A 26994-nucleotide genomic window follows, 5' to 3' on the forward strand; every position below is an offset into this window, starting at 1 on the left:
TTATCAATTAGTTCCTTTGTGTTTGTTATTAATTGTTTTATATATTTGGGTGCTTTCATGTTGGGTGCATAAATATCTACAACTGTTAGATCTTCTGGTTGGATTGTTCCCTTTATTATGATGACACTTTCCACAGAGATAAGAGTTAAAAAAGAATGAAAATAAAAATAATGAAAACAAAATAAATGAAAAATGGAATAACTAAGATTGGAAACAGGCTTCATGCAATGAATACAAAGCTAAAAGAATCAGAGGAATGGATAAGTGATATAGAAGACAAAATAATGGAAAATAATGAAGCTGAACCAGAAGGAGAAAGGATTATGGAACATCAGAGTAGGCTTAGGGAACTCATTAACTCCATCCAACATAATAAAATTTGTATTATAAGCATCAAAGAGGAAGAGAGAGAAAACTGAAGAAAATTTATTTGAGGAAATCAAGACTAAAAACTTCCCTAATCTGGGGAAGGAAGCAAGCATCCATATGCAGGAGGCACAGAGAACTCCCATCAAATCAACAAAAGCAGGCCAGCACCAAGACATGCTGTAATTAAATTTGCAAAATATAACAATAAACAAAAAAAAATCCACTTAATTTACAAGGAAGTCCTTAACTTACAAGGAAGACCCATAAGGCTAGCTGCAGATTTCTCAACAGAAACTGATAAGCCAGAAGAGAGTGGCATGATATATTCAAAGTGCTAAATGGAAAGAGTCTTTAGCTAAGAATACTCTATCCAGCAAGGCCATCATTTGGAATAGAAGGAGAAATAAAGAGTTTCCCAGACAAACAAAAACTAAAGGGTGTCAAAACCACTAAATCAGTCCTGAAGGAAATATTAAAGGGGATTCTCTGAGTGGAAAGGAAAGACCAAATTGACAAAGACAAGAAAGGGAACAGAAGACAATGACAAAACAAGTAATAAAATTGCGCTAAATGCATACCTCTCAATAGTCATTCTGAATGAAAATAAACAATCCAGTCAAAAAACATAGGATATCATAATGGATAAACCAACAATAACAACAACACCAACAACAAGTGTATATGCTGCCTACAACACTACAAACACACACATTTTAGACTGAAAGACACTAGCAGACTGAAAGTGAGGGAATAGAGAAATGCTTATCATACAAAATGTTATGACAGCTTTCAAAAGCATTGATAACCTACAATTTTAAAGTTTTTCTAAGTTAAATAATAAATTGGTTTGAATTCTTGCACAGCTAGGTCTTTTTCAAATGAGAGAGAATACTAGAGCATTAATTACTGAACATAGGTTTGTCCACATTGGCTTCTTATTTCACAGAAACAGGATATTCGGGCGTCTGGGGAAACATGCTTTATGCTTTATTAAAAGATTATACTGTGGAAAAGTTCATGTCTCTAGAAATTATGAAATGTATTTATGAATCTCTGATCTAAAGAATTCTGGTATGACAGTTCACAATTGATTACTACTTAACTTTCCATGTAGACTAAGGTTTCTAAGAGTTAGAATTCTGCTAAATGTAACTGAACCTGATGGAAATGATAAGGAAAGCAACTCTGTATGCAGGAAAGTGGGAACTGTGTCAGAAAGGCATAAGAAAAAAGAATACATTATTGTTGAGGCAAAAGAAAGTAATTTTGTCCTAAAATGAGACTGGTTATTTAGAGAGAAGTTTTAGGACAAAATCTGAATGAAAAAGAAAGTTGGAAAAGGTTTGAGAAGGGGAAGCTTTGGAAAATAATTTTGGGTGTGTGGTCAGGACTGACTCAGATCAAAATGAATGGATTGTAAAGCTACAGTGGTATAAAATTGAAATACTGCTTTGCTTTCTGTTAAAAAGACAAAGTTTTCTTGGGTTGTTGGCTTTCACTCAATAAGAAATTGTAAACAAAGTCGGTTGTTCCTGGCCCACAGAACCAAAGTTTCTATGCTTTGTCTTTAATAGGTCTTTGATCACATAAGAGAACTAAAATTTCTCAATATTACAGGAGCTAAGTTTTGCTAACAATCGTCTAACCTTACGTAGAACTTCTTATTGCCAACTTGATTATACATATAATTAAATAGTAAGTTCTGTAATATTCTGTAATCCTAGTTCAGCACGCACTTTAAAACATTCTGATGTTTTAAACAAACTTCCCAAGATTGGAATTCTAAATGAAGTCTTTTTGACTAATGAAGCTTGCTTATTTGATATGTACAGTTACTGGGAAGCAATGTCAAACAAATGATGGCATTCTCCATCTGTTCTAGAAAATATATACGTTTCTGAAGTTTTAGCCATCCTGGTATAGAATCATGTCTTGACACTCTAATCATTGAAATATTGGGTGTTACAGAAATAACCAGATTTCCTTGTCAACTGCACTATAATGAACTCTCATCAGATCTTTAGTCATGTCCATTTTTGATCATTTGTCATTTATAGTTATCATTCCAATGCCCTTGCAAAATGTGTTATATCTCAAGGAGATTCATGAAAAGGACTTTTGACCAATACAGATTTCTGATCTTTAAGATCATAAAACAAACCTGGATAAGAATTTCTAGAAATAATGGAAAAGCTTTCTTTAAATGTACAAGAATTAGTAACATAGGACTGAATGAATGGAAGATGATAATTATAATTTTTGTGTCAGAAACCACATTCTCCCACTCTGTAAAGTCTCCCACTCCAAAATTCCTTCATCATCCCTGATCAGCAGAAAGTAGCTACAGAAGACTGACTTTTGGTCCTAATCCCACAGATAGGAAATGAGGAACTTGATAGTGGGATATTAAAGCTATGTCTGCCCCCTCTGGCTAATCTGGTTATCTTTTAGTCTTAGCAGTCATCCTTAGCCCATGTGATTGATTAACATTCCTTTCTTTGTATATCTGTGGAATCATGCACTTTTTTCCTAGAAAGAAAAAAGCACTTCTGCACATCACAAAACAAGAAGCACACCCCTTCAGACAACATCTTTGCACAACCTCCAAGTGCTGAGATAATATTTAATGTGGATAACTCTAAAACATTTCTATTTTAATTAAACCAACACACTTATATACTTCACACCAGGATCACTAAAAAATCAATCAGTATGTTTCCCATGGTCAACTTTTTACCCGGGGCTCCTTGTGGGAAATCTAATGTGGATCGTTTACGTCCGAGGGAGCTGCTAGACCCCTTCATGATCTTTTGGGAGGTGCTTCAGTTTGAACCTCATAAGGAAGAATTCTCACAGCTTGATGTGCTTTTCACTCCTTGACAGAGAAGGTAGGAGGAGCAGGAGGTGCCGGAGGAACTGAGGATGGTACTCCAACCAAGCCCGCGGTGATAACAGAAACAGGAAGAGGATGAAAAAAATTGGCACAAGGGTGTCACCAACTTTGTTCTGCCTGTCCTCCTGCACAACACATTTTGTGTTTTGTTTTGTTTTCCGATTGCTTTTCAGTCCTCTGCACCATTTATTGAAAATATATCTTAAGAGACTTATTTTGGGAACACAAGGTATATTCCCCCTCTTCCTGGGCAAAAGTTCAGAAAGAACACAGAAGAAACAAAACCATGACTGAGTAGCACCTCTGTTGGCATTTCCTACCCCCCACCAAAGTTGGGAGAGCTTTATGGACTGAACCAAATGGCTTCCTAGTTTCTGGGTCCTCCCCAAGTCAGAATCTACTGACTAAACCAAATGGGTCCCTAGACAAGCTGAGAGAGCCAAACCAACACCCTCTATTTGGAGACAACTCAATGGTAGGAAGAAATCCAAGAGAGCCATTTTGTAATCATATTTCCTCTGAGTTTAACCTACCTAGAAAGGTGGTGTTACAATAAAATTTATAAATTTTAAACTTATCTTTTTCTTAGCCTGGTTGATACTCCTTCCACTTATTCAAGATTCAGCCCAGTGGGCTACTTGGTGGCATAGAGATGGATCCTTCTATTCTACACAAATTTAACACAATGCAAACCCCTCCCCGTCAGGCACCTCACACACACACATGCCCAAACAGAGGTGCTCCAAATTTCAAATACAGTGACCATTATTCAATTACTTTTTAGTTTTTCCTGAAAGCTACACCTTCCTACTGGGAAAAGCATGGAAGGAAAAACAAAAATACACACACAAAGTTGCTTCACAAATGAGAAACTACGTCAGCACGCACTCTGAAGGATATATTTGGTCCACAAGTTGTTCAGTTGCCCCAAATACTCCTTTCCTTTCCGTTCAAACCAAAAGGTGAAATCTGCACTTAGGATTGGTGGAGAATTAGCAGGAAGTTTCCCTGAGACAGATCCTTGCAGGGGCAGATCCCTCAGATGCCTTCCCTGGGACCAACTAGTTCCTAAGTGGCTAACCTCCTGTGCACCATCCAAGTTATTAGCCGGGCCACCTTGAGATTCCCCCAGGGGGAACTGGATACCACAGTGACCAGCATTGACCCCTGGCTGCCTCGACAAAATTTGTTACCGAAATCTTTCTGGCAGCCCATTGCTCAAAAGCCAATATTCAAGAGATCAGTTTTGACTGGAAAGGAGTAAGAGCTTCCCTCAGGAAGCGGGCCACCCAGGGCGAAGGCAGACTCTTGTCCAGAGGCTAACTCGGAGGTTTCTATCTGGCCCAGGGGTTTCTAAAGCAGTTTAAGGCATTTAGTCAGTAAAGAGAGTACGACAGTCCCTAAGCATTTCTTGATTATGCGCAGACTCCATTGGTGCCTTCTGCAGATGTTATCTCTGTGCTGGAAAGTTGTGCAAGGAAATTGCTGAGGGGTCTAGTTCTTGTTTCGTGATGTGCAGAAGCGCTCTGTTCTTTCTAGGAAAGAATGCAGGTGTACAGATATACGAAGAAAGGTAGGTTAATCAACCCCGCAACTAAGGGTGATCACTAACGCTTAAAGAGCAGTATGCCGGCCAGTGGGATAGAGGCTGCTTCACTGCAATATTCAGTAATTGTTTCTAAAAGAAGTTAATTCTTCTGTAGCTCTAAAGTATGTTGATAGCCTCCATACAGCTTTTGGCCTATCCTCAAATTGACAAATAGCTAAGTAAGAATTATGTGGATTGCTCAGAAGAAAATCATCCCAAATAAAATATAATTTCATTTTGAACATATAATATCTAACTCACTAAATCTTCTCTAAAATTAACTTCTTTTAATAGTTATCCTCTATCATTTTATAGAAAATCATATACAATATAAGTGCTCATGAATTCAAAGATTACCAGAAGACATGTTTTTCAGGAAAAGCATTGAATTTTTAAATATGAATTAAAATGTAAAATTGTGGTAACAAGCTTCAGTGTTAAAACAGTTTGAAAATACTGAAAGTATGTATTGAAATAATTGATTTACATGACCAATTCTCTGACTAAGGACAAATGTAAAAACAAACACACAAAAACAATAATCCTTTGCCAATAATACTTGTTTTAATTTTTGTTTTTGTTTTATTAAATCATGTCTTGTCTCAAAATTAATATTGCTAAGTACTGAGAGTTCATTAAAATTGTGAAGGGAAGTGGGGTCATGATCCCAAAATAATAGATTAAATTTGAAAAATATGTAAGTGTATAACTTAAAATCAAAATATATTTAAACTGGAAACACTTAAATGACTGCTTAATAGGTCAAGGGACCTAGAACCTAGATAGTGTTGATGGATACACAATATTATGAATGTACTAAATGTGTCTAATGGTAAATATTGTAGGTATGCATTTGATTACAATTTACTTATTTATTTATTTTAATAGGAATTTTTAAATGTTTATTTTGAGAGAGAGACAAGAGTGTGTGTGTGAGCAAGTGGGAGAAGAGCAGAGAGAGGGAAAGAAAGAATCCCAAGTAGGCTCCACACAGTCAGCGCAGAGCCCAGTGTGGGGCTCAATGGCATGAACCATAAGATTATGATCTGAGCCAAGCACAAGAGCCACCCAGGTGCCCCTGACCACAATTTAAACTAAAGAAAGAAAACACATATAATAAAACATAACACAGTTTACATCAAACATTAATGGAAACATATTAGTTAAAAGATTCTCAAATAAAGTATTTTATGGCACTACTTTCCAGCTTTTAGTGTGGGGTATGTCTCCACTATTCTCAGAAAAGTTTTCTTCCTGTTAGTGAGTTCTTAGAAGAATTTCCTGCTTAGTTTGAAGAGCTTTTATATTGTTGACTGATGATAGGATGTTCTGAAGACCAAATAATAGTTGATTTTCCAAAAGACTTTTATCTTTTTATGATCCAAGTCTTATGTTCCAGTAGAAACAATTATTTAAAGGAAGTTCCAAAAATAATAATACGCAGATCACTGACCACAAGTCATTAAGTATGCAAATTGCAAAGTCATAAGTGCTATGTTTAAACAGTTATGTTCATTTGAACTTACAAATTATGAGGTTAACATTAAGTAGAAATAAAAGCAAACGGGTTAGCACATTGTATTTTGGATATTAATTTTGATATATATTTTGGGTCATGAATGACAGTGGTAGTGACAGAATTTCCATGTCTTTGTTGCCTAAACCAGGAGAAACACACAAACTTCCTCTTCCTATTTGGTATAATACTAAATGGAGTTAACTGAAGTTTAGACACTGAATTTTAGATTTGGGTAGAAATATGAGAGGAAAATTGTGCTAGTTTGGGTTTTTGGCTTTGTTATTTGTTTGTTTATTTGTTTGTTTGTTTAGTTAGTTAGTTTTAAGGTTTGTTGGCACAGATTGCTATTAGCAGAGAATGTATCCTGCCCAGCTATGGGAAGGTTGAGATTGTATTCCTGGGCATACAGTTTGCAGGTAAAGGGGAATTCAGTAGGAATGGAAGTAAGCACTAGAAGCAGAAGGAAGTCACTAGTTAAATGGGATCTCAAGAAGCACTGCAAAGAACACATTAAAACAGAGAATAACTTGTTACCTTACAACCAAAGAAGAACATAAAGTACTAGTTTTGATTGAAAGGAAGTAGCCACTGGAAGTATTGATTCTGTCCAGACATGCCCAAAATGTATGAATTATATTAATTGAAAAAAATCTCTATCATCTTCTGCAAGAATGTTTCCATGGACTAAGTTTACCTCCTCTGGACATTCTTACCTTGGAGTTTACACTCAGGTAGTGGAATGCAGCTCTTTGCCAGTGGTTTCATCTTTAATCTTGCTTTGCCTGAATGCGTCATCCCCAAAATTCATATATTGAAATCCTAATCCCGCCAAAGGTAGTAGGTAAGACTTGGAGAGACATGTAAGCCATGAAGGAACCCTCATGAATGGGATTAGTGATTTTATACAGAGATCCTACAGGGCTCCCAACCCCACCATGTGAAGATATAACGAGAAGTCCACAATCTGGAAGAGGACCCTCATCCCCCATGCTGGTACCCTGACTTTACACTTCTAGCCCCCAGAACTGTGAAAGATAAGTGATTGTTGTGTATAAGCCACTCAATCTGTGATATTTTGTTATAGCAGCTTGAACAGACTTAGACAAACCAGAGTTTACTGAATGAAACAGTGTTCTTGAATCGACTCAGCACACCTGTTCTGACCAATCCTGTTAAATTAGGATAACTAATATTTCCTTACATATTGTCATTGTAAGAGAAAAACTCTCAGATTCTGAAAAAAAATAGGGATTGGTTTTGTTTATATTGTCTATCTATTTTTGAAAGGCTACTTTAATCCTTGGGAAGTCTTCATTTTATGCTTCCAGAATTGGTACATGATTAGGTTTGCTAAAATCATGTTTTCATAATTCTAAAACATTCTACCCTTTTCTAGAGGATAATTAAGCATATGGATAATGAAGAAGTCAAGGGGAGATTTTAAGTAACCTAAGACTCTAAATAGTTCTCACAAAATGTTTTTTTTCCTCCGTGTTTAGTAACTGAAAATGGAAAGGCACTTTCCCAATGGGCCATTATTTCAGAATCAGTGGCCCCAAATGACCACCCTCCCTGTGGTGGGGTTTATAGAGCAGATGGTACAGACAACATGGGGAGTATTATGAAGAAGACATTAACAGCAATTATTCTACCATTGAGTATTAGTGTTCCTACATTTTCTGATGCATGGAAACTTTTGTTGTATAGTACTTCAGAGTTAGAAAATCTTATAAAATAAAACCAGCAGGACATTTGTTAGGGACTTTGCACTTTGTCCTTATTTCTTTGAGAAAGAAAATTTTACGATTATTTTGAAATTAACTGGAGCCTTCATGAGAACTCTAAAAACAGGAAGAATTCTGAGTTATTTTCCATTTGCATATGAATTCAGTGATTTTTGCCTTCAATGTTCTATCCTCTCAAGTGATTGGCAAAAAAATTCTATTGTTCTAGAAACTTCTTTAAAACATGAGAATGATAATGTATACAAATTAATTAAAAACATAAATGTATCAGGATTTGCTTGTTTTATTACTACTGTAACAAAATGTTACCAAATTAGTGGATTGGCAACACGAAGGCATTCTCCTACAGTTCTGGAACTCAGAAGTCTAAAATGGGTATTACAGAGCAAGAGCGAGGTGCCTGCAGGGGTATGTTCCTTTGAGGAACTCTGGGAGTGAATTCTTTCTCTTGCTTTCTATGCTTCTAGAGGCTTCTCTTTCTCTTTGGCTATGTCCCCCTTCCTTTATTGTAACCCAACTCAATCCCACATCACATCACTCTGATGCTGACTCTGCCTCCTTGTAATTACATTAGGCTCACCTGATAATCCCATTTCCATGTTCTTAATCACACCTGCAAAATTACTTTACTAAATAAGAGTGTACATTCACAGATTCTGGGAATTATGATGTACACATCTTTGAGCCATCACCCCACACACCACAATATCATATAAGATGTGCAATAAAAAGATGCTAGTAATATGTGGGGAAAACTATAAAATATATTACAAAAAGTGTATCAATGACAAAACACCGCAAGGTATAGTGTATTTCATATAAATGAATAGACAATTCATGCTCCAATGAGCATTTCCAATGATACCAATATGTTGGTCTAAAATTACATAAATAATATATTTAAATGACAAGGTATAATTTAATATAGCAAAAATTATTGAAACTACCACTTAACTTCAGAACTGAAACATGACCAATATTAAACATACCCGTGTAGACCACCCTAATCCCATTCCCCTAATATCTCCCTAGGTAACCACTATCATGAATTTTGTATTTGTCATTCCTTTGGTTGCCCTCACAATTTTAATGATAGATAGATAGATAGATAGATAGATAGATAGATAGATAGATAGATATAGATAAAGCAGGAGGGATTGCCTGATTTTGAATTTTACAAAAATAGGACCATAACATGTTTTTGACATTTCCTTTGTTTTCATCAAAATTTAACACTGCTAAATTCATCCTCTTTATTGCATAGTGGTATCAACCCATTTCACTGTTACATAATATCTAATTTTGTTCATGTATTACAGTTTATTATCCATTTTCTTGCCAGTGGATATTTGGATCAATTCTTGGTTTGTTTTGTTTTGTTTTTTTACCATAGCTATCAGCACTACTATAAGTATTTTTGTGTTATGTCTCCTACTGCACATGTGCAATAGTTTAAGATTTATACTTAGAACTAAAATATTGGTATTTTGAGTATTAATAGATTTAATTTAGAGTACAATATCAATTTTCCCCACCTTTTCCTACTTTCAACAGTGGTGTATATAGTATTGTTTTGCTCTATATTCTTGTCAAACTTTGATATCATCAAACTTAATGTCTTAATTTGCACTTCTTTGCTTACTAATGAGTTTGAGCAACTTTTCACATATTTTTTGGACATTTGTGATCTTTGCCCAGTGAAATGTGTCTACTTTTGATCATTTTCTCACTCAAGTTTTTGTCTCTTTCTCAACGATTAATATAAGATCTTTAATAGTTTGGCAATAGCCAGTGGTCAGTTATATCTATGAGACAAATATCTTCTTCCAGTGTGATTTGGCTTCTCATTATCCTTAAGTGGGCTTTTAATGAATAGAATTTCTTAATTTGGAGGGGAGCCTGGGTGGCTCAGTTGGTTAAGCATTTGACTCTTGATTTCAGCATAGGTCATGATCTCACAGTTGTGAGTTCAAGCCCTGTGTCGGGCTCTATGCTGATAGCACAGAGCCTGTTTGGGATTCTTTCTCTCCATCCTTCTATCTTTCAAAAATAAATAAACATTAAAAAATCTAAAAAAATGAACTTGTTACTTTTGACATCATAGAATTTATTAAACTTTATTTTATGAAGAACTATTATGCTTCTAAAAGAGTCTACCCTACCTCAAGACTAGACTACTCTGTTGTGTTTTCTTTCTATTTTTAACTCATCTTATTCAAACTTTTAATTCATCCAAACTTGCTTTTTTGAGTCCTATTGCTGGGATAGAGTTTAACCTTTTTGTCATATATGAAAACATTTAGTAAGTTCATGCGTGCACCACTAATCTGCAGCTCTACTTTGTATATCACATGGCAGTTTTCAGACTCCTCATTTTATCCCATCGTTCACTTTGTCTTTGAACCATCCATAATGTTTTACAGCTATATAATCATTTTAAATACTTTCTGTAGTAAGTCTTTCTACTCCTCTCTTCTTCTGTAAAAATGCCTTGGCTATTCTGAACCATTGGCAGTATTCTATTCTAATTATAGAATTAGCATATTAACTGCCTCAAAAAATTGTTTTGTTCTGTCAAAAATGACATTGAATCTAGAAGCTAGTTAGTAAATAATTGTTTATAAAGGTTTATAACATTCCCTTTTTCTTTATGTAATCAAGGCATTTTCTCCCTTTTACTTACTTTCAAGAAATTAGGAGATGTTCTAGGTAAAAGTCTTTCACATTTTAAAATATTTATTTCCATATATATTATGTGATCAGTCATAGCATGTAATACTGTTTTTTCAACATTTCAGTTCATTTCAACCCCATAAATTATGCACTCACAGCAATTTTTATATAGAAGAAGTCTACTCAAATTTATATCAAAGTTTTCCAGTTTCTTGTTCCTCATTTCTGTTTGCATTTCAGAACTGCATTTTATGATGTCTTTTTAAAATTCTGTCCTTCTAAAATGCATTAATTAAAAGTCTACTTTATAAATGTCTAAGGGAAAACCATGGTTTTCTTTAATGAATTTCTTTCACTTTCAATTTTGAAAGATTATTACAGAATACACTAATCAAATTAACTATAATAGTCTCTTAATATTTTGAGTATGTTAGCCCACTGTTTTCTGGATTTCATTATTGAATCAAAGCCCATCACCAAAGTATTATCCAATAAAGGTGATTATATGCATACATACACATATCATACAATTCATCCTTGTAAGTCTATAATTAAATGATTTTTAGTGTATTCACACAGTTGTGTAACCATCACCATGACCATTTTTGAACATTTATCACCCAAAAGAAACCAGGTGCACTTGAGCAGTCACTCTTTACCTCTCCCCAATTGCTCTTCAACTTTGGCTAATGTGGACATGTTATATACATGGAACCCTACAGTACGTGGGTTTTTGTGTGTGTGTGACTGGCTTTTTTTTAGCATATTATTTGCAAGATTCTCCGATGTTGCATCATGTATCAGTACTCCATTTATTTTGAGGAATGTTTAAATAAAATGTGCTGGATCACCTGCGTGGCTCAGTCAATTGGGCATCTGACTTCAGCTCAGGTCATTGGTCCATGAGTTTGAACCTGGCATCTGGCTCTGTGCTGACAGCTCACAGCCTGGAGCCTGCTTTGGATTCTGGGTCTCCCTCTTTCTCTGCTCCTCCCCTGCTCACACTCTGTCTCTCTGTTTCTCTCTCTCTCTCAAAAAATAAATAAACATTAAAAAAATTTTAAATAAAGTGTGCTGTTCCATACAAGGGAATATTGTTTGGCAATAGAAAGGTGATTCTTTTAAATATATTTTATTGTCTTTTGATATTCTACAGTTTTAATATAAGGTCTTCATATGGACTTCTTTTTATTTACCTTTATTTGTATGTTTGACTTCCCGTGTATCTGGGCATTCATTTCTTTTGTTCATGCCGTGAAATTCTTTATCCAGATGTTTCTTACATGCTTTAACACATCCATTAAGTTTTTAATTTCAACAATTATATTTTTATTTCATGATTTTTCAAATATTCTTGGTTATTATTGGCTTCTTAGCCCTGAATTTACCTTTTATTTCCTTAAATAATGTTACATTTATTTCATATTTTGATATGCTATTTCCATTAAAGTTTATGTCTGCTCATGTCTCCTTTTTTTTTTTTTGTCTATAGTAAATGATTGCTGTTGGTATAAACACATTTGTTTGAACTTAGTCTGTGATATACTGGAGGAACTCATCAATTAATTCTTGGTCACAAGTTTGGGTTTTCCATCTTGTGGTGGCACATGACTCAGTTTCCCATCTAGACATTTGTATTTACTCACCATCACTGCTTTTACTGTGGCTTTAGCTCATTCTTATTTTGTTACCATTTTTGTCATTGGAGAATCCCCTTATTTTCTTGAAGGCAATAAACTTTGTAAAAGTATATATATTTTTCCTTTATTCAGAAAATAATCTACGGTGGGAGGGTCCCTCCATGTGTCCAATCTATATCTGTACCACTACCTGTGTTTCTTGTACATCAAGTTTTGTTTTCTCATTTTCTCTTTATTCTGTTTTAATTAAAATCTTTTAATTTATAATACTTTATTGTCAATTTGTTTTCCAATTAAATTTTTTAACATTTATTTATTTTTGAGAGACAGAGTATAAGCAGGGAGAAAAGGAGATAGAACTGAAGCAGGCTCCAGGCTCTGAGCTAGCTGTCAGCATAGAGTGCAACGCGGGGCTCAAACCCACGAACTGTGAGATCATGACTTGAGCCAAAGTCCATCACTTAACCAACTGAGCCACCCAGGCACCCTTATTTTTTTAAAATAAAATAATACCAGGGAAAAAATCAGTAAAGCTCTTATTTTCATAACATATTTCTTCTATATCCCCTGCTTTGATTCATTTTGTCTTCCCTCCCTTTCCTCTGTTCACCTCCAGGTGACAGGCACTATGCATAATTCAACTTTATAACCCTCTGCATATTACTTGATGCATAAAAGTTGCTCAATAGATATCAAGTGAAAAAAATAAATTATGTTATTAAAATTCAGCAACTTCTTATGTTAATCATCCAAAATTACAACACTTACTGGATTTTGTGTCAAAATACAGGATACATTTTATTATGTTTCCAATGTTTGCCTAGGTAATTTTTTTTTTACTTTGAAGACCAAGCCCAATTTGATTTTCCTCAGGAAAATTTCCCTGATCCTTCCACCTTGGTCCCTATTAGCTACACATTCCTTACGTTTCATAGCATACGGTGCATGTCTCCCACAGAGCACTTATAATGTGGAAAGCTAATTGTCTGTTTACAATGTATCTTGCACAACATAATGATAGGGGAGATCATCTTTCAATATTGTGTCATCAGCACTCAACTAAATCACAGGTTGGCAATATGTGATAAGCATTTGTTGAATGAATCTAAATAAATTTGAGAATAACCTTGGTCTATTAATATATTTTTAATGCTTATTTATTTATTTTGAGACAGAAAGAGTGAGACTGAGAGAGAGAGAGAGAGAGAGAGAGAGAGAGAGAAAGCATGAGAGCAGGGGAGGGACAGAGAGAAAGCGAGAAAGAAAGAATCCCAAGCAGGCTCCACACTGTCAATGCAGAGCCTGATGCAGGGCTTGAACTCATGAACCATGATTTCATGACCTGCGCCACAATCAAGAGTAGGACCTTCAATGACTGTGCCACCCAGGCACCCCTTTAATATTTTTAATTTGAATACATTTTGTTGAACTTTTAGTACAAATAATGGTCCATCTTAACTTTTCAACAGATGTGCTCAAATATATGCCTGGGCCATTAAGTATACTGATTTTACTTTTACAGAAAGTCATTGAATAATGATGTACTATGGCAAAACTTATATCAAATTAAACATCACATAGCTTTCAAATAAATTTCCAATAATTTAATAAGGTTAAATACCATCCCCAAATAATAACATTAATAGCATCACGAACAATTTTACAAACAATAATAGAAACTGATTTCTTTAGGGGCACCTGGGTGGCTCAGTTGGTTGAGCGTCCGACTTTGGCTCAGGTCATGATCTCACAGTTCTGGGTTTGAGCCCCACATTGGGCTCTGTGCTGACAGCTCAGAGCCTGGAGCCTGCTTCTAGTTCTGTGTCTCCCTCTCTCTCTGCCCCTCCCCTGCTCATGATCTGTCTCTCTCTGTCTCTCAAAAATAAATAAATGTTAAAATAAAAAAAAATAGAAACTTATTTCTTTAACTTAGAAAAAGTATCTTTTCAAAAAAGTAATTAGTACCCTAAGTGTTGAATTTGTAAAACCACATTGATAAATCATATTTTAAATAAAACAGGCAGTAGCAGTTTCCACTATAATCATCATTTTAGATGAACATGTTTACAATCATTGGGAAGCATCCAAGTTGTTTTTTAAAAAGTCCTCTACTTAGTGATAATATTTATTTTTATGCTATTTGCAATGAGTATTTTCATAATAACATTTTAAAAGAGTATTTTTAAAGAAATGTCTTCTGAAAATATGCCCAGCATATTCATTTTTAAAAAATACTTCATATTTGAGGCACCTGGGTGGCTCAGTCAGTTAAGTGTCTGAACAGCTCAGGTCATGATCTCATGGTTCATGGGTTCAAGTCCTCTGTTGGGCTCTGTGCTGACAGTGTGGTACCTCCTTGGGATTCTCTCCCTCTCACTCCCTCTCCCTGACTTATGCTTTCTCCCTCTTAAAATAAATAAATAAACTTAAAGAAATTTTACTCCTAATTTTTGCTCAAATTTATTGATACATTAAAAAATGTTTAGTTACAGTAAGTAAATCAATCCATTTAAAGTTTTTGCAAATTTCATGATTCTGTATGAGCTAGGCCCTAATAAATCACATGAAAAATTACTTGTATAAGAAAAATGCATCAACCAAACAAATAAGCAAAGGGGGGGAAAAGAGAGACGAATCAATTAACTATAGAGAACAAACTGATAGTTAGCAGAGGAGAGGTGGGCAGGGAGATGGGTTAAATAGGGGATGGGGATTAAGGAATGCACTTGTGATGAGCACTGGGTGCTGCTGTAAGGAAGTGTGGAATCACTAGATTCCACACTTGAAACTAACATTATAGTGTATGTTAACCAACTGGAAATGGAATAAAAACTGAAAAAAATGTATTATATAGTTTTTGGAATGATGATTAAGAAGAACGCTAGAAATGTGAAAAATTCATAAATGAAAATAAAACATGCAAAAACACATGCAATATAATTTCAACTATGTGAAAATGTGTAGGATAAAGAAAAGAAAGGAAGGAGACACATCCAGATATCAACAGTGATGACATCGTTGAGACTGATTTCCTTTATTCTGTAACAACACAGTTGAAAACGACTTGCATGCATCACCAGTACAGAAATGTGGTGGCTAGTCCTACAGTGCAGTGCATGCATACAGACCAGTGTGGGAGCGAGGGAGACAGACACAGAGACAAAGAAACAGAAAAAAAGGAGAGAAAGGGGCAGATATAAGTAAGAAGGTGGGGGGGGGGAGGAGAAATTGGGGGAAAGGTGCTGGATTGGAAATGGCCTGAAAACACTAGGGAATTTTAAACAAGTAAATCATAGACCAGAGGGAAGGGAAGCACTTCACAATTTTTAGTAACATTAGATGATTATTTTTCTCTGGTTTTTTTTCTAACTGGTTATTTTAGTTAGTTTCTAGCAACTATGCTTCCTTATGCAACCAAAGATGAATATTGTGTTCTATGTCATTTTAGGTGATACACTGAGTTGTGATTTTTACTAAATTTGGTCTCTCCCCAGGGTCCCTCTATGAGAAATGACAACCTGGCACTTGTTAGATTTAATTGGATAACATTTAGGTATAGGACTTGTGATTTCCTGTCAGTGAGCAAGTTGATCAGTAACCCCCCAATTTCATTATGAAACAAACAAATAAACCCAGAATCTTTGCTTTATTTTACAAAACATTGGTTTGCATGCAAGGCATGATGCCTGGCGCTGTATCACGTGGGCAAGGTATTCTTTAAAGCTCTGAGACCAGAATGTATGGGCCTGGATTACAGTTCTGCCACAGTAATCGTGCTGAAGTTAACTTAGCTTATCTTTGTCACATAGTCCACATCTGTAAAACTAGGCAAATATTGACACCTACCTCATAGATTTGCAGTGAAGATAGGAGGACGAATCCACGAAGCACCTGATATAACATCAGGCACAAAGTGAAATGCAAGCAGCTGTATTTGACATAATGGAAGAGGGCCTTATGACACAAATTATAGAGGCAGGGGGAGGAAGGGCAATTAAATACAGACAGGAAATACAAATATACATAAATGATGAGATGCAAACATTAGTACAAAAAGTTAGTGATAAGCTTATCATAAGAGTTTGAAAATTTTCCAAAAGATACTAGTTATCAAGTTCAACATTACAATGATCTCTCCCAAATGCCTATTATTTCAAAAACTAATTTATAAACAGAACACATAACCAAATTTCTGTTTAATATGAATTCTAACTTTGAGGATCTAAGAGCTACTGTTTAATAAGCGTGGTCCTAACACTTGTGTGAATCAATCCAGTGCTCAAAGCACGCCATCAGGGGAAGGGCTGTTACAACCATCCCTATTTTATGGAAGAGAAAACAAGACATTGGGAGATTAGAAAGCTGTTCACTGGGAGACCTGAGATCTGATCCCCAGGAGGCTTAGTTCTGGGTCTAGTATATGAAACATCACAATATTTGCTTAATTGAATTAGTATTTTTTGTACCTCAGAATGTAACAATTTCAAATATCAGGCTTATCATTTACTATGTGACATATGCATGAAACTTAAGTACATTTGAATGGATACTTACTTTCAAAGCCAAACATGGTATAAAAACTTTGTCAACAAGATATTTTCTTACAAAATTAAAGTTATTAAAGTGTACATTCTATTCTAATAATACTAATACATCTTGACTTCTGAAATTATAAATTAGTCTTTTTAATTTACAAAATAATGGTTGTATTTCATCACTGTTATTGTGTAATATTAGTAATATGATACTACAGGGTTGCGTATACCTACAAACCACTTATTTACTATATAACATGAAAAAAACAATAAAAAAATAAAATTAGCTTCTGGAAGGTTTACTGTAAAAGGAGTTTGTAGGGAAAAGAGTCATTAAATGTCTCTGCCCTTAAATTTGATAATTCCATATTATAGCGAATTCAGTTGCCTTATAAGACTTATGAATGAGTTCAATACACGTCTAGATTTTAGAAATGTGAGATACAAATATTTTTTTCATTCTCAATATATATTATCTCATTTTTATCATTGTCTTTTTTTTTACGCACATATAACCTTTCTACATTTCCACCATTACACAGCATAGCCCAGGTGAACAGAGGAACTTCCATGAATAAAACAGTCTTTCTTTTATGTATAGACAAGGGATGATTACACACCTTGAAGCTGGCTTTAGTAGGCCTGTTAAATTTTTGTTTTTGCGTGTGCTGCATACACATCCACTATCTCTGTTTTGCAAAACTGTGTCTTTATTTCATGCTCTTTTATGGTAGATCAGTTATTTCAAATTGAGTTCTGAGGACTTCTCTTGGTGGCGCCATTTGACAATGTCATTTTATTTCCCCTTTGCACATTTTCCCATTTGCACATTTTCACAAATGATCAGGATATATTGGCTCCGAGGAATCAGCTTTAAAAATTTATTTTCAAAATGCTGAATTTGGTTGTTTCATGGGGAAGTTTCCCAGCACAATGTTCATTTGCAGGCAGGTCAAAACCCAGACTATGAGAACCATTAAAAACTAAGTTTCTAGGTCTTTAGGAGATGGTCATTTTTGAGTTTTGCATTGGACCCTGGCCCTGACCAAAGACTTAAATGTGGTAGTAAACAAAGTTATTTCTGGTTATTCACAGAAAGAGCACAATGAATGTGGGATAACATTCAGCCTTGGTGACAGGTGACAGTTGGTTTCTGTCTTTTGTGACTTAGAAAGAGAATCCGAAGGATTCTTGATGTCTTTTTTTAGCTCAGTCTTGGAGCAAAAAGTGTTCTGGGAAGATCTGAGATTGTGTCTATAAAGTTTATCATGAAACGAATATGTAGGATAAGGAGACTCAACCAAATCTTATCACATACACTGCAGCTCAAAAGTATTTTTATTTTCCCCCACAGCGGGGAACATTTGCAGAATGCTCTCAATTATAAATATGTAATTGTCAGAATCAATATGTATATAATTGTCAGAATCAGTCCCAAAGAAATTCTTTAGTTGTCAGTTATTTTTCCTGGCAGGCATCATTATAACAGGTTGCTTTCATCTCCTCCTGCAGTTCAGAGAGAGGGAAATTATTCCTTTGGTGGCAGTTAAGGCTGAAGCACAGACTTCAGAGCAGCAAAGGATGCAAGAGCTAGCCGCCAACGGTGGAGCTCTGCTTCCCGGCGTTCCGCGCTCTAGGCGAAGAGGGTGACCTGTCTTCAGCTGGTAGAAGCTTGTTCAGATATCCCCATTTACAGGTTCTGCAGATCCTTGGGGCTCGTGAGATTTCCACATTATCATGGACTTTGTGGTAAAAAGCCTAAGTGAACTCTGTTCCGTTGTCACTTTGGAAGACACATAAGCACCTAGCAAGCAGAAAGAAAATCTGGTGTGTAACCTCAGCAACAGTTAGAAGATAAGGGCCTTGGTGCACAAATAATGATCAAGGGAACTTACAGCTTTATGACATTCGCTACTCTGAATTTGACCTCCCTGCGAGAGAAGGCAATCGACCAGTCCTGATTTTATGAAAACATGCTTTGTGATTGCTTGGTTACATACTCTGATACTAGGTAATTTCGTATTCAAGGAAGAAAAAAATAGACGAAAACTGGTGTCCAGTTTTTTTTTTAATATCTCCAGCCTTGGCTATTTCCCATGGAAATAAAACCTTCCTAAAATGTTCACTTTATTCATGCTTTAATGAAATATACATGTTTAATTTGTTTGCTCATTTCAAAAATCTAAAATGTTTTTGCTCATTTCAAAAGTCATAGGTGGTGCTTATACCCATATACTAGCTATTAACCTTTGTTGTTTGATATATTAGTCCAGAAATTGTGAGCAAGAATTTGATTGAAATCATTAACTCTTCCCCTCACCTTTTTTGTTAATGTTTATTTATTTTTGAGAGCGATAGAGCACAAGCTGGGAAGGGGCAGAGAGAGAGGGAGACACAAATCTGAAGCAAGCTCCAAGATCCAAGCTGACAGCACAGAGAACAACGTGGAGCTCAAAAGCACAAACCCTGAGATCATCATCTGAGCCAAAGTCGGATGCTAAACCAACTGAGCAACTCAGGCACCCCTGACTCTTCCTCTTTTTAATTTAATGATGAGTAGTCTACCTAGGAAAACTTTTTAGCCAAATCATCCTAAAGGATCACTGGCAATAATGTTCCTATCTATTATTCTTTTATTATTTCAAAATCACCTTTTATTTTTCCCAAATCAGCTGTTTCATGGAACTCATTGCTACATTAAACAAGATGAAATGCGTCTTCATTGTAAAGAAGTATATATAGACATTTTTATATCATAGCTTTCAAAAAATGTCACTGTATGCATTCTGGATGCTATTGGATATCTACTAAAAGAAAATGGTTCTAGAAAATAAATGCAAAGCTGAAAATATTTTACTTCAAGTGTATAATAGCTAGCTAACATTTATTCTGACAAACCAGGAAAGTTAAATTTGAATGGAATGGCAAAATATAGGCTTAATAAAATAATACTCTTCTGTGGCCTTTTCTTTAGAGACATTCAGATCACTAAAAACATGGGCAAAGCCTTGTAACTTAAATAACTCTTGTCAGTGGTAATGAGTGAGATCGTGGGATATGAAAACTCACAAGAATGTCAGTGGCTTTTGCTAAAATTCAGAAGCATCCAAAGAATAATACATAAGATTCTAAAGTTTTTAAAGCAGGGTTTTTTTTTTCTCTCTTTTATCATAGGATTACAGAGTCAATATCTTTCTTCGTCAGAAATGGAACGATCCCCGTCTTGCATACAGTGAATATCCTGATGATTCTTTAGACCTAGATCCTTCCATGTTGGACTCCATTTGGAAACCTGATTTGTTTTTTGCCAATGAAAAGGGTGCCAACTTTCATGAGGTTACTACAGACAACAAACTGTTAAGAATTTTCAAGAATGGAAATGTTCTTTACTCCATAAGGTGAGTTATAGACTTAAATTCCTGATTTCAGTGAAATACAGTTATTGTTTTTATTTTTATTTTTAATTAGTGTTGAGATTTTTGAGTGGAGCCATCATTATTCTGCTTGATACCATTTCCTAAATATGTCTAATCATCAATAATAGATCCAAGTTCCATATCTGGGAACTGTGTAATTCTTGAATAATCTATATTTTTAAGTCTTTTAATATAAGCCAGACTGGTAGGTAGTTTAAAGGCAAATTGAGTGGTACATGATTCATATATTGTGATTACTTTTCAATGAATGTATACTTCCTTTAAATATTTATAAGTGAAGGAATATTTGGATTTTCTTTTTTGGGATTCATTTTCCATAAATTATTTTTTAGGTATTTGTATTATTTTTTAATATCCTTGGGTTTCCCTGGTTATCCATTAGAAAAAATCTTATTTATGTCTTATTTATTATGCATTTCTATGCATTTATTATGCATAGAAAACTATGTAGCTTTTAAAAACTAATACCAAAACATAACAATAATTAATACCAAAACATAAACACTAATATTAAAATTTGTTGACTTCTGAACTTTAGAGCTCATTCAATTTTATCTATTAAATATCAAATAAGTTTAAATTCAATAAATAGCAACTTGAAAGGATATATGTGGTGATTTGGGAAACACCTGAAAAATATTCTAAAATAAATTATTATCTTAAACTTCCATAATTATTTTCTTTATTTAGTTTATGGGCGGATTATGGATATTTCATTATATCAAATCTTATTGGAATTGGAAAATGGTGCCATTCATTATAGATTGCTTACATTCTTTTTCCTATTTATATTTTTTTTAATGTTTGTTTATTTTTGAGAGACAGAGAGACAGATTATGAGCCGAGGAGGGGCAGAGAGAGAGGGAGACACAGAATCCAGAGCAGGCTCCAGGCTCTGAGCTGTCAGCACAGAGCCTGATGCAAGGCTCGAACCCACAAACCATGAGAACATGACCTGAGCTGAAGTCAGATGCTTAACTGACTGAGCCACCCAGGCATCCCTAGATTGCTTACATTCTTGTAATATTTTGGGGAAAGTTAGGGAATGATTTTGAATTGCATCTTTTGTCTTTCAGCATGAGTTCAGATGAAACAGATGATGTCTCTCAGCTCCTAAGTTTTGTCTGTTATACTCTGATTCACATAAACAGACTAACTTCATTTTTTGTGACTTGTTTTTAGAACTCTCACATGACTTTAAAATCTTCAAATGGCTAACAGCTTCTCTATTACCAAAAGTTGTGCTATTTGTCACTCAGTCTACAAATGGAACATCTGTGATGTTTCATGAGAGATCTTGCTTTCTTGCTTGTTTACAGAACGTCCTGAGAGACGTGGCTTATTGAACTTATCCATGAATGAACAGATCCGTTTATCTGTACTTCCTACTAAAACAAAAAAATACACTGAATAAGGAATAAAAGTGACAGTAACACACAGGAGGATGAAAGTAATGGGAAAGAAGGCAGCGAGGGACGAGCGATGAGGACATATTTTAGGAAGCTTCAAAATGAATGCACTTGTGAAAACGGACTTAACAGAGCTGAAATCTAAGCTAAGAGGGGGAGCCCAAAAGGAAGAAAATAATATCCTCAGACTTTTAGAACTGTATGGCAGCTAGGACTTCAGAAAGTAAGAGCTAGAAAAGAAATAAAAGGACAAGAATTGATTTAAACTTTGCAGAAAGAAGACTGAGATTTCTATTCCTGATTTCCACCCCGCCCTGTCCTTCAGACTAGGACTTGCCTTCTTGCCTTCTGAAATGGGCAGAGGGCAGGACAGAAAATCTTGGAGAGGTTGTTCCATGAGCTTCAGGAGTCGGGACTTCAGGCACGGGTGGCATCTATCATGCACCATTGTACTAAGAAAATAGAGATTACCTGAGGTTTGCACACTGTATGGTGAAACTCTTGTTCTCCCTAAAATGCTTAAAGCCAGTTCTAAACTTCCTTCACTGAGGAAGGTGTAGTCAGAAGAATACACCTCTGGAAAAAGATCTATAGATGCTGACAATTGCAGAACCACAAAGGAAAAAAAGCTGTGCAGCCATGTTTTAATCAACAGTTAGGACCATTACTCAATGAACCATCTGCTACCAACTGAGTTCCAAATAGTTTTTACTTACTCATTCTTAAAACAGATAAAGGAGAACATTCTATAATATTAACAATAACCAAAAGAAAGAAAGAATCAGAGGCTGGAAGAAACATGCAGAGAAAAATAGAGAAAAGGAGAGAGTTAAAGAAAGAGAAGAGGATTGACTCGAGAAAATGCAGAGAGCAGAAGAGACTATTAAAAAATAATCTCTAGGTAGATGAGACAATTGCATGCGTGAGGTAAGATCTTTCTAAGGAAGGAATTAAAAGGAGTTCTTCAGAGCATAACAGGAGCAAAGAGTAAACCAAAGCTTTTTCACTTTGGCTAAAAGAATCGGTAGAGTATTTGGAAGATGAAGTGAAGAAATCTCCCAAGAAGTTATATCATGAAATAAAGAAGTAGAAGAGAAAGAATGTGAAAATCATAACATCAGTACAGAGGTTTAATATTTGATTAGAAAGAGAGAATGGAGGAAAATAGAGGTTTCCATGAAAAAAAAATTGAGAGATTAGCTGCTATGTTAACCAATGAGAGGGATTTCGTGGCCCTGATAGGAAGTGTGTTGAATTTGTAGCTCTGATGGGGAATTTGTTTACTATTAGTACTAGGGGAAAAATGCTACACAAGAGTTATAATTATAGCAAATTACTATGCTTAGCCATGAGCAGTAATAACATATTCATAACATGTAAGCATTAAATACCAATTTAACCATAAATATTTATGTAACTAAATTCTGAGTATTATGGGAGAGGTAACTACATGGAGTATGGTATAAAACAAATTTTTTCTTTATAGGAAATAGATAATTTTACAAATTTAAAAAATCAAATATAGTATAATTACAACTTGGATATACGACTATAAATCTTTAGTGAAGTTTCTAAAGAAAGGCTGCCTCTAAGAAGCTAGAAATGACCCAGGGGTAGAATGGGAAGGACAAACATATAACTTTTTTTATGTTTTTTGTACTCTTTAAACTTTTTAAATGATATCCATGAATTATATTAATAATTTTAGAATGAAGTACTTTTCAAGCGAGGGCTTTAGAGCCAGAAACATGACCCCAACTTAGATTGTCCAAGCTGGGATTTGCTTTTACTTTACTTATAAAATTAGCCTTTTATTTATATTATGGATGTGGACAGAAGACACAAGACTCGGAGTCAGAGATAAAAGGATGTATTACTTACTGTAGGCAAGTGACACAAACATCAGTGAATGTGCCTGACTTCTCTGTTGGTCTTGAGTTTCCCTGGGGTGATGAGCCAGGCCCTGAGGGCACGGCCCACACTGTGTGTCTGTGACCCCGCTGTGCCACACTGGGTTTGGGGAACCCACTGCCTTTGTAGCAAGCTGGAAGCAAGCCTCCTCTTTGTCTAAAGGAACAACATCGTCTCATCTCTCAAAATGAGCAGCTGAATAAACAGCCCTGAGAAATGGCCCAGGTAAAAGAATAGCCAGGGCCAGCAGACTTGGCACACACTCAGCAAGACCTGTACCAAGAGCCCCAGAAGCCCAAGGAGGACTGTCTCTCCCAGGCCTGGTCCCGGCTCTCTTTACCAGCTGGGGTGTGGGGCAAGACTCTACTTGCGAAAGCCTCATTTTTTGTGTATGCATGATAGTGAAAATACTGATTCCCTTTGAGCCAGAAATAGTGTATGTAAAGCACCCAGCAGAGTGCCAGGCATACAATAGACAGTAAGGTTATTTGTATTTATTTTTTTTTTATCTTTCTCAAAAAAAATAACCCACCAAGTTCTGGTATTTTCCAGAATCTGTAAATGAGCCCTGTATGGACGCTTGTAAGTTATTAATTTAAGTCTCCATATTGTCATTTGTGAAGTTGGGATGGCAAAATCCTCCCAAGATAATGGAAACACATCAGAGGCAGTTTAATGCTATCTACTGCTTACTTTACTAATACGTACTAATACACATTATTGCATTAAAAATCAAATAATGGGAAGAAGCCTTATATTAAAAATGCTATGCACAGTGACTTGCCAAAGATCCTAGCCCAATTTTAACTTTCATTTGAAATAAATATAATCACTCTTTCTTTGAAATTCGGTTGTGGAAAGAATTAAGGCTTACTTATACAGTATGTATTTTTTGAACATTAGCTTTTAATAGAAAAGGCAAACTTATCAACAGATGCTATTTTTAAGATGTTTTTGATTCAAGAGTAATCAATTTACAATGCCATAAAATGGTTGTTGTAAGGAGAATTTTGCATGTGTGTCATTACGCATGTTTCTCTGAAAAGGTCCTTAGCTTACATCAGCTTCCTGAAACAACCATCAATAATACTGGGATTCCACTGGTGATGGGTTGATCATCATCAACTTTATAATCATCTATAAAATCAAATGACAGGGGCCCCTGGGTGGCTCAGTTGGTTAAGTGTCAGACTTTGGCTCAGGTCATGATTTGGCAGTTCGTGAGTTCGAACCCTGCCTCAGGCTCTGTGCTGACAGCTCAGAGCCTGAAGTCTGCTTTAGAGTCTGTGTCTGCCTCTTCCCTGCTCACACTCTGTCTCTCTCTGTGTCACTCTCAAAAATAAATAAAGATTTAAAAAATTTAAGAAAAATCAAATGACAACCAACTCCAGATTAGAACATTAGTAACAATCTCCCTTCTAGTGCTCCAACAATCCAATTTCTCCTGAAAGTTTTTTATCTCTATAAAATTATTAAAAAATGCCACAACACTCAAGTAAATATATAAAAATTAATGGAGGAATTCCTTATATTTTCTAAAGTTTAGTTACATTTCTCTAATTTTTTGGAAGAATTACTTATGTATCTTTTACTTTATTTTTTTAATGTTTATTTATTTATTTTGGGGAGACAGAGAGAACACAAGCAGGATAGAAGCATAGAGAGACAGACACAGAATCTGAAGCAGGCTCCAGGCTCTGAACTGTCGGCATAAAGCCTGACGTGGGGCTTCAACCCATGAACCGCAAGATCATGGCCTCAGTCGAAGTCGGACACTTAACTGAGCCACCCAGACTCTCCTGTTATCTTTATTTTAAATGTAATAATTAATACTGACTGAAATATATCATTTCTTGCATTAAAAAATATAAAATTTGAAAAGTTATATTAATTAGAGAACCTATTTTCTGAAAAATGTTTCAATGCCTTTGAAAGGCAGTGTACTTTAGTTGTTAAGGTTCTAAGAGGTACTTGGAACTGGACTCCCAAAGTTGCAAATTCAGCTCTACAATTTCTTCCTTGTAATGTCCCGTGAGTTAACTTGTTAGTTTCCTCATCTCTAAAATGAGGGCAATAGAGTTTATCTGCCTTATAAACTTGTAGTAAGAGATAAATGAGTTGAGAAATAATGTAAAGTATTTAAAATTGGACAGCAACATGCAGAAGAATGAACCTGGACCACTTTCTTACACCATACACAAAAATAAGCTCAAAATGGATAAGAGACCTAAATGTGAGATAAGAAGCCATCAAAACCCTAGAGGAAAAAAGAGGCAACAACGTCTTTGATCTCAGACACAGCAACTTCTTACTCCACATGTCTCTGAAGGCAGGGGAAACAATGGCAAAAATGAGCTGTTGGGACCTCATCAAGATAAAAACCTTCTGCACTGCAAAGGAAACACTCAACAAAACTTAAAGGCAACCAACAGAATGGGAGAAGATACTTGTAAATAACAAATTGAATAAAGGGTTAGTATCCAAACTCTAGAAAAAACTTACCAAACTCAACACCTGATAAACAAATAATACAATGAAGAAATGAGCAGCAGACATGAATAGACACTTTTCCAAAGACGACATCCAGATGGTCAACAGACACATGAAAAGATCACTCATCATTAGGGAAATACAAATAAAAACCACACTGAGATACCACCTCACGCTAGCCAGAGTGGCTAAAATTAACAACTCAGGAAACAACAGATGCTGGCAAAGATGTGGAGAAATGTCTCTTGTAGTACCTCTTGCACTGTTGGTAAGAATGCAAACTGGTTCAGCCACTCTGGAAAACAGTGTGGAGGTTTTTCAAAAAATTAAAAATAGAACTACCCTATGGCCCAGTAATAGCACTTCTAGAAATTTATCCAAGGGATACAGGAGTGCTGATTCAAAGGGTGCACATGTACCCCAAAGTTTAGAGCAGTGCTTTCAACAATAGTGAAATCATGTAAAGAGCCCAAATGTCCATCAATTGATGAATAGATAAAAAAAAAGTTGTGGTTTATCTATACAATGGAATACTACTTGGTAATGAGAAATAATGAAATCCTGCCATTTGCAACACCATGGATGGAACTGGTGGGTATTTTGCTAAGTGAAATAAATCAATCAGAGAAAAACAGATATCATATATTCACTTATACCTGGAACTTGAGAAACTTAACAGAAGACCATGGGGGAAGGGAAGGGTAAAAAGTAGTTTTAAACAAAGAGGGAGGCAAACTATTAAGAGATTCTTAAATACAGAGAACAAACTGAGGGTTGATGTGGGG

The 26994-nt window shown here is 35.4% G+C and overlaps 1 protein-coding gene across 2 annotated transcripts in view; it reads left to right on the forward strand.

The window, feature by feature from the left end:
* The window catches only part of GLRA3 (glycine receptor alpha 3), a 178151-nt gene that overhangs the window by 78869 nt on the left and 72288 nt on the right, over positions 1–26994 (forward strand). For both annotated transcript variants that reach the window (XM_029948110.1, XM_029948188.1), the window contains exon 4: positions 20137–20360. In XM_029948110.1, the coding sequence (XP_029803970.1) occupies positions 20137–20360 (224 nt within the window). The remainder of the gene's footprint in view (positions 1–20136; positions 20361–26994) is intronic.

Source organism: Suricata suricatta, chromosome 1 (genome assembly GCF_006229205.1).
Source record: "Suricata suricatta isolate VVHF042 chromosome 1, meerkat_22Aug2017_6uvM2_HiC, whole genome shotgun sequence".
NCBI lineage: Eukaryota > Metazoa > Chordata > Mammalia > Carnivora > Herpestidae > Suricata > Suricata suricatta.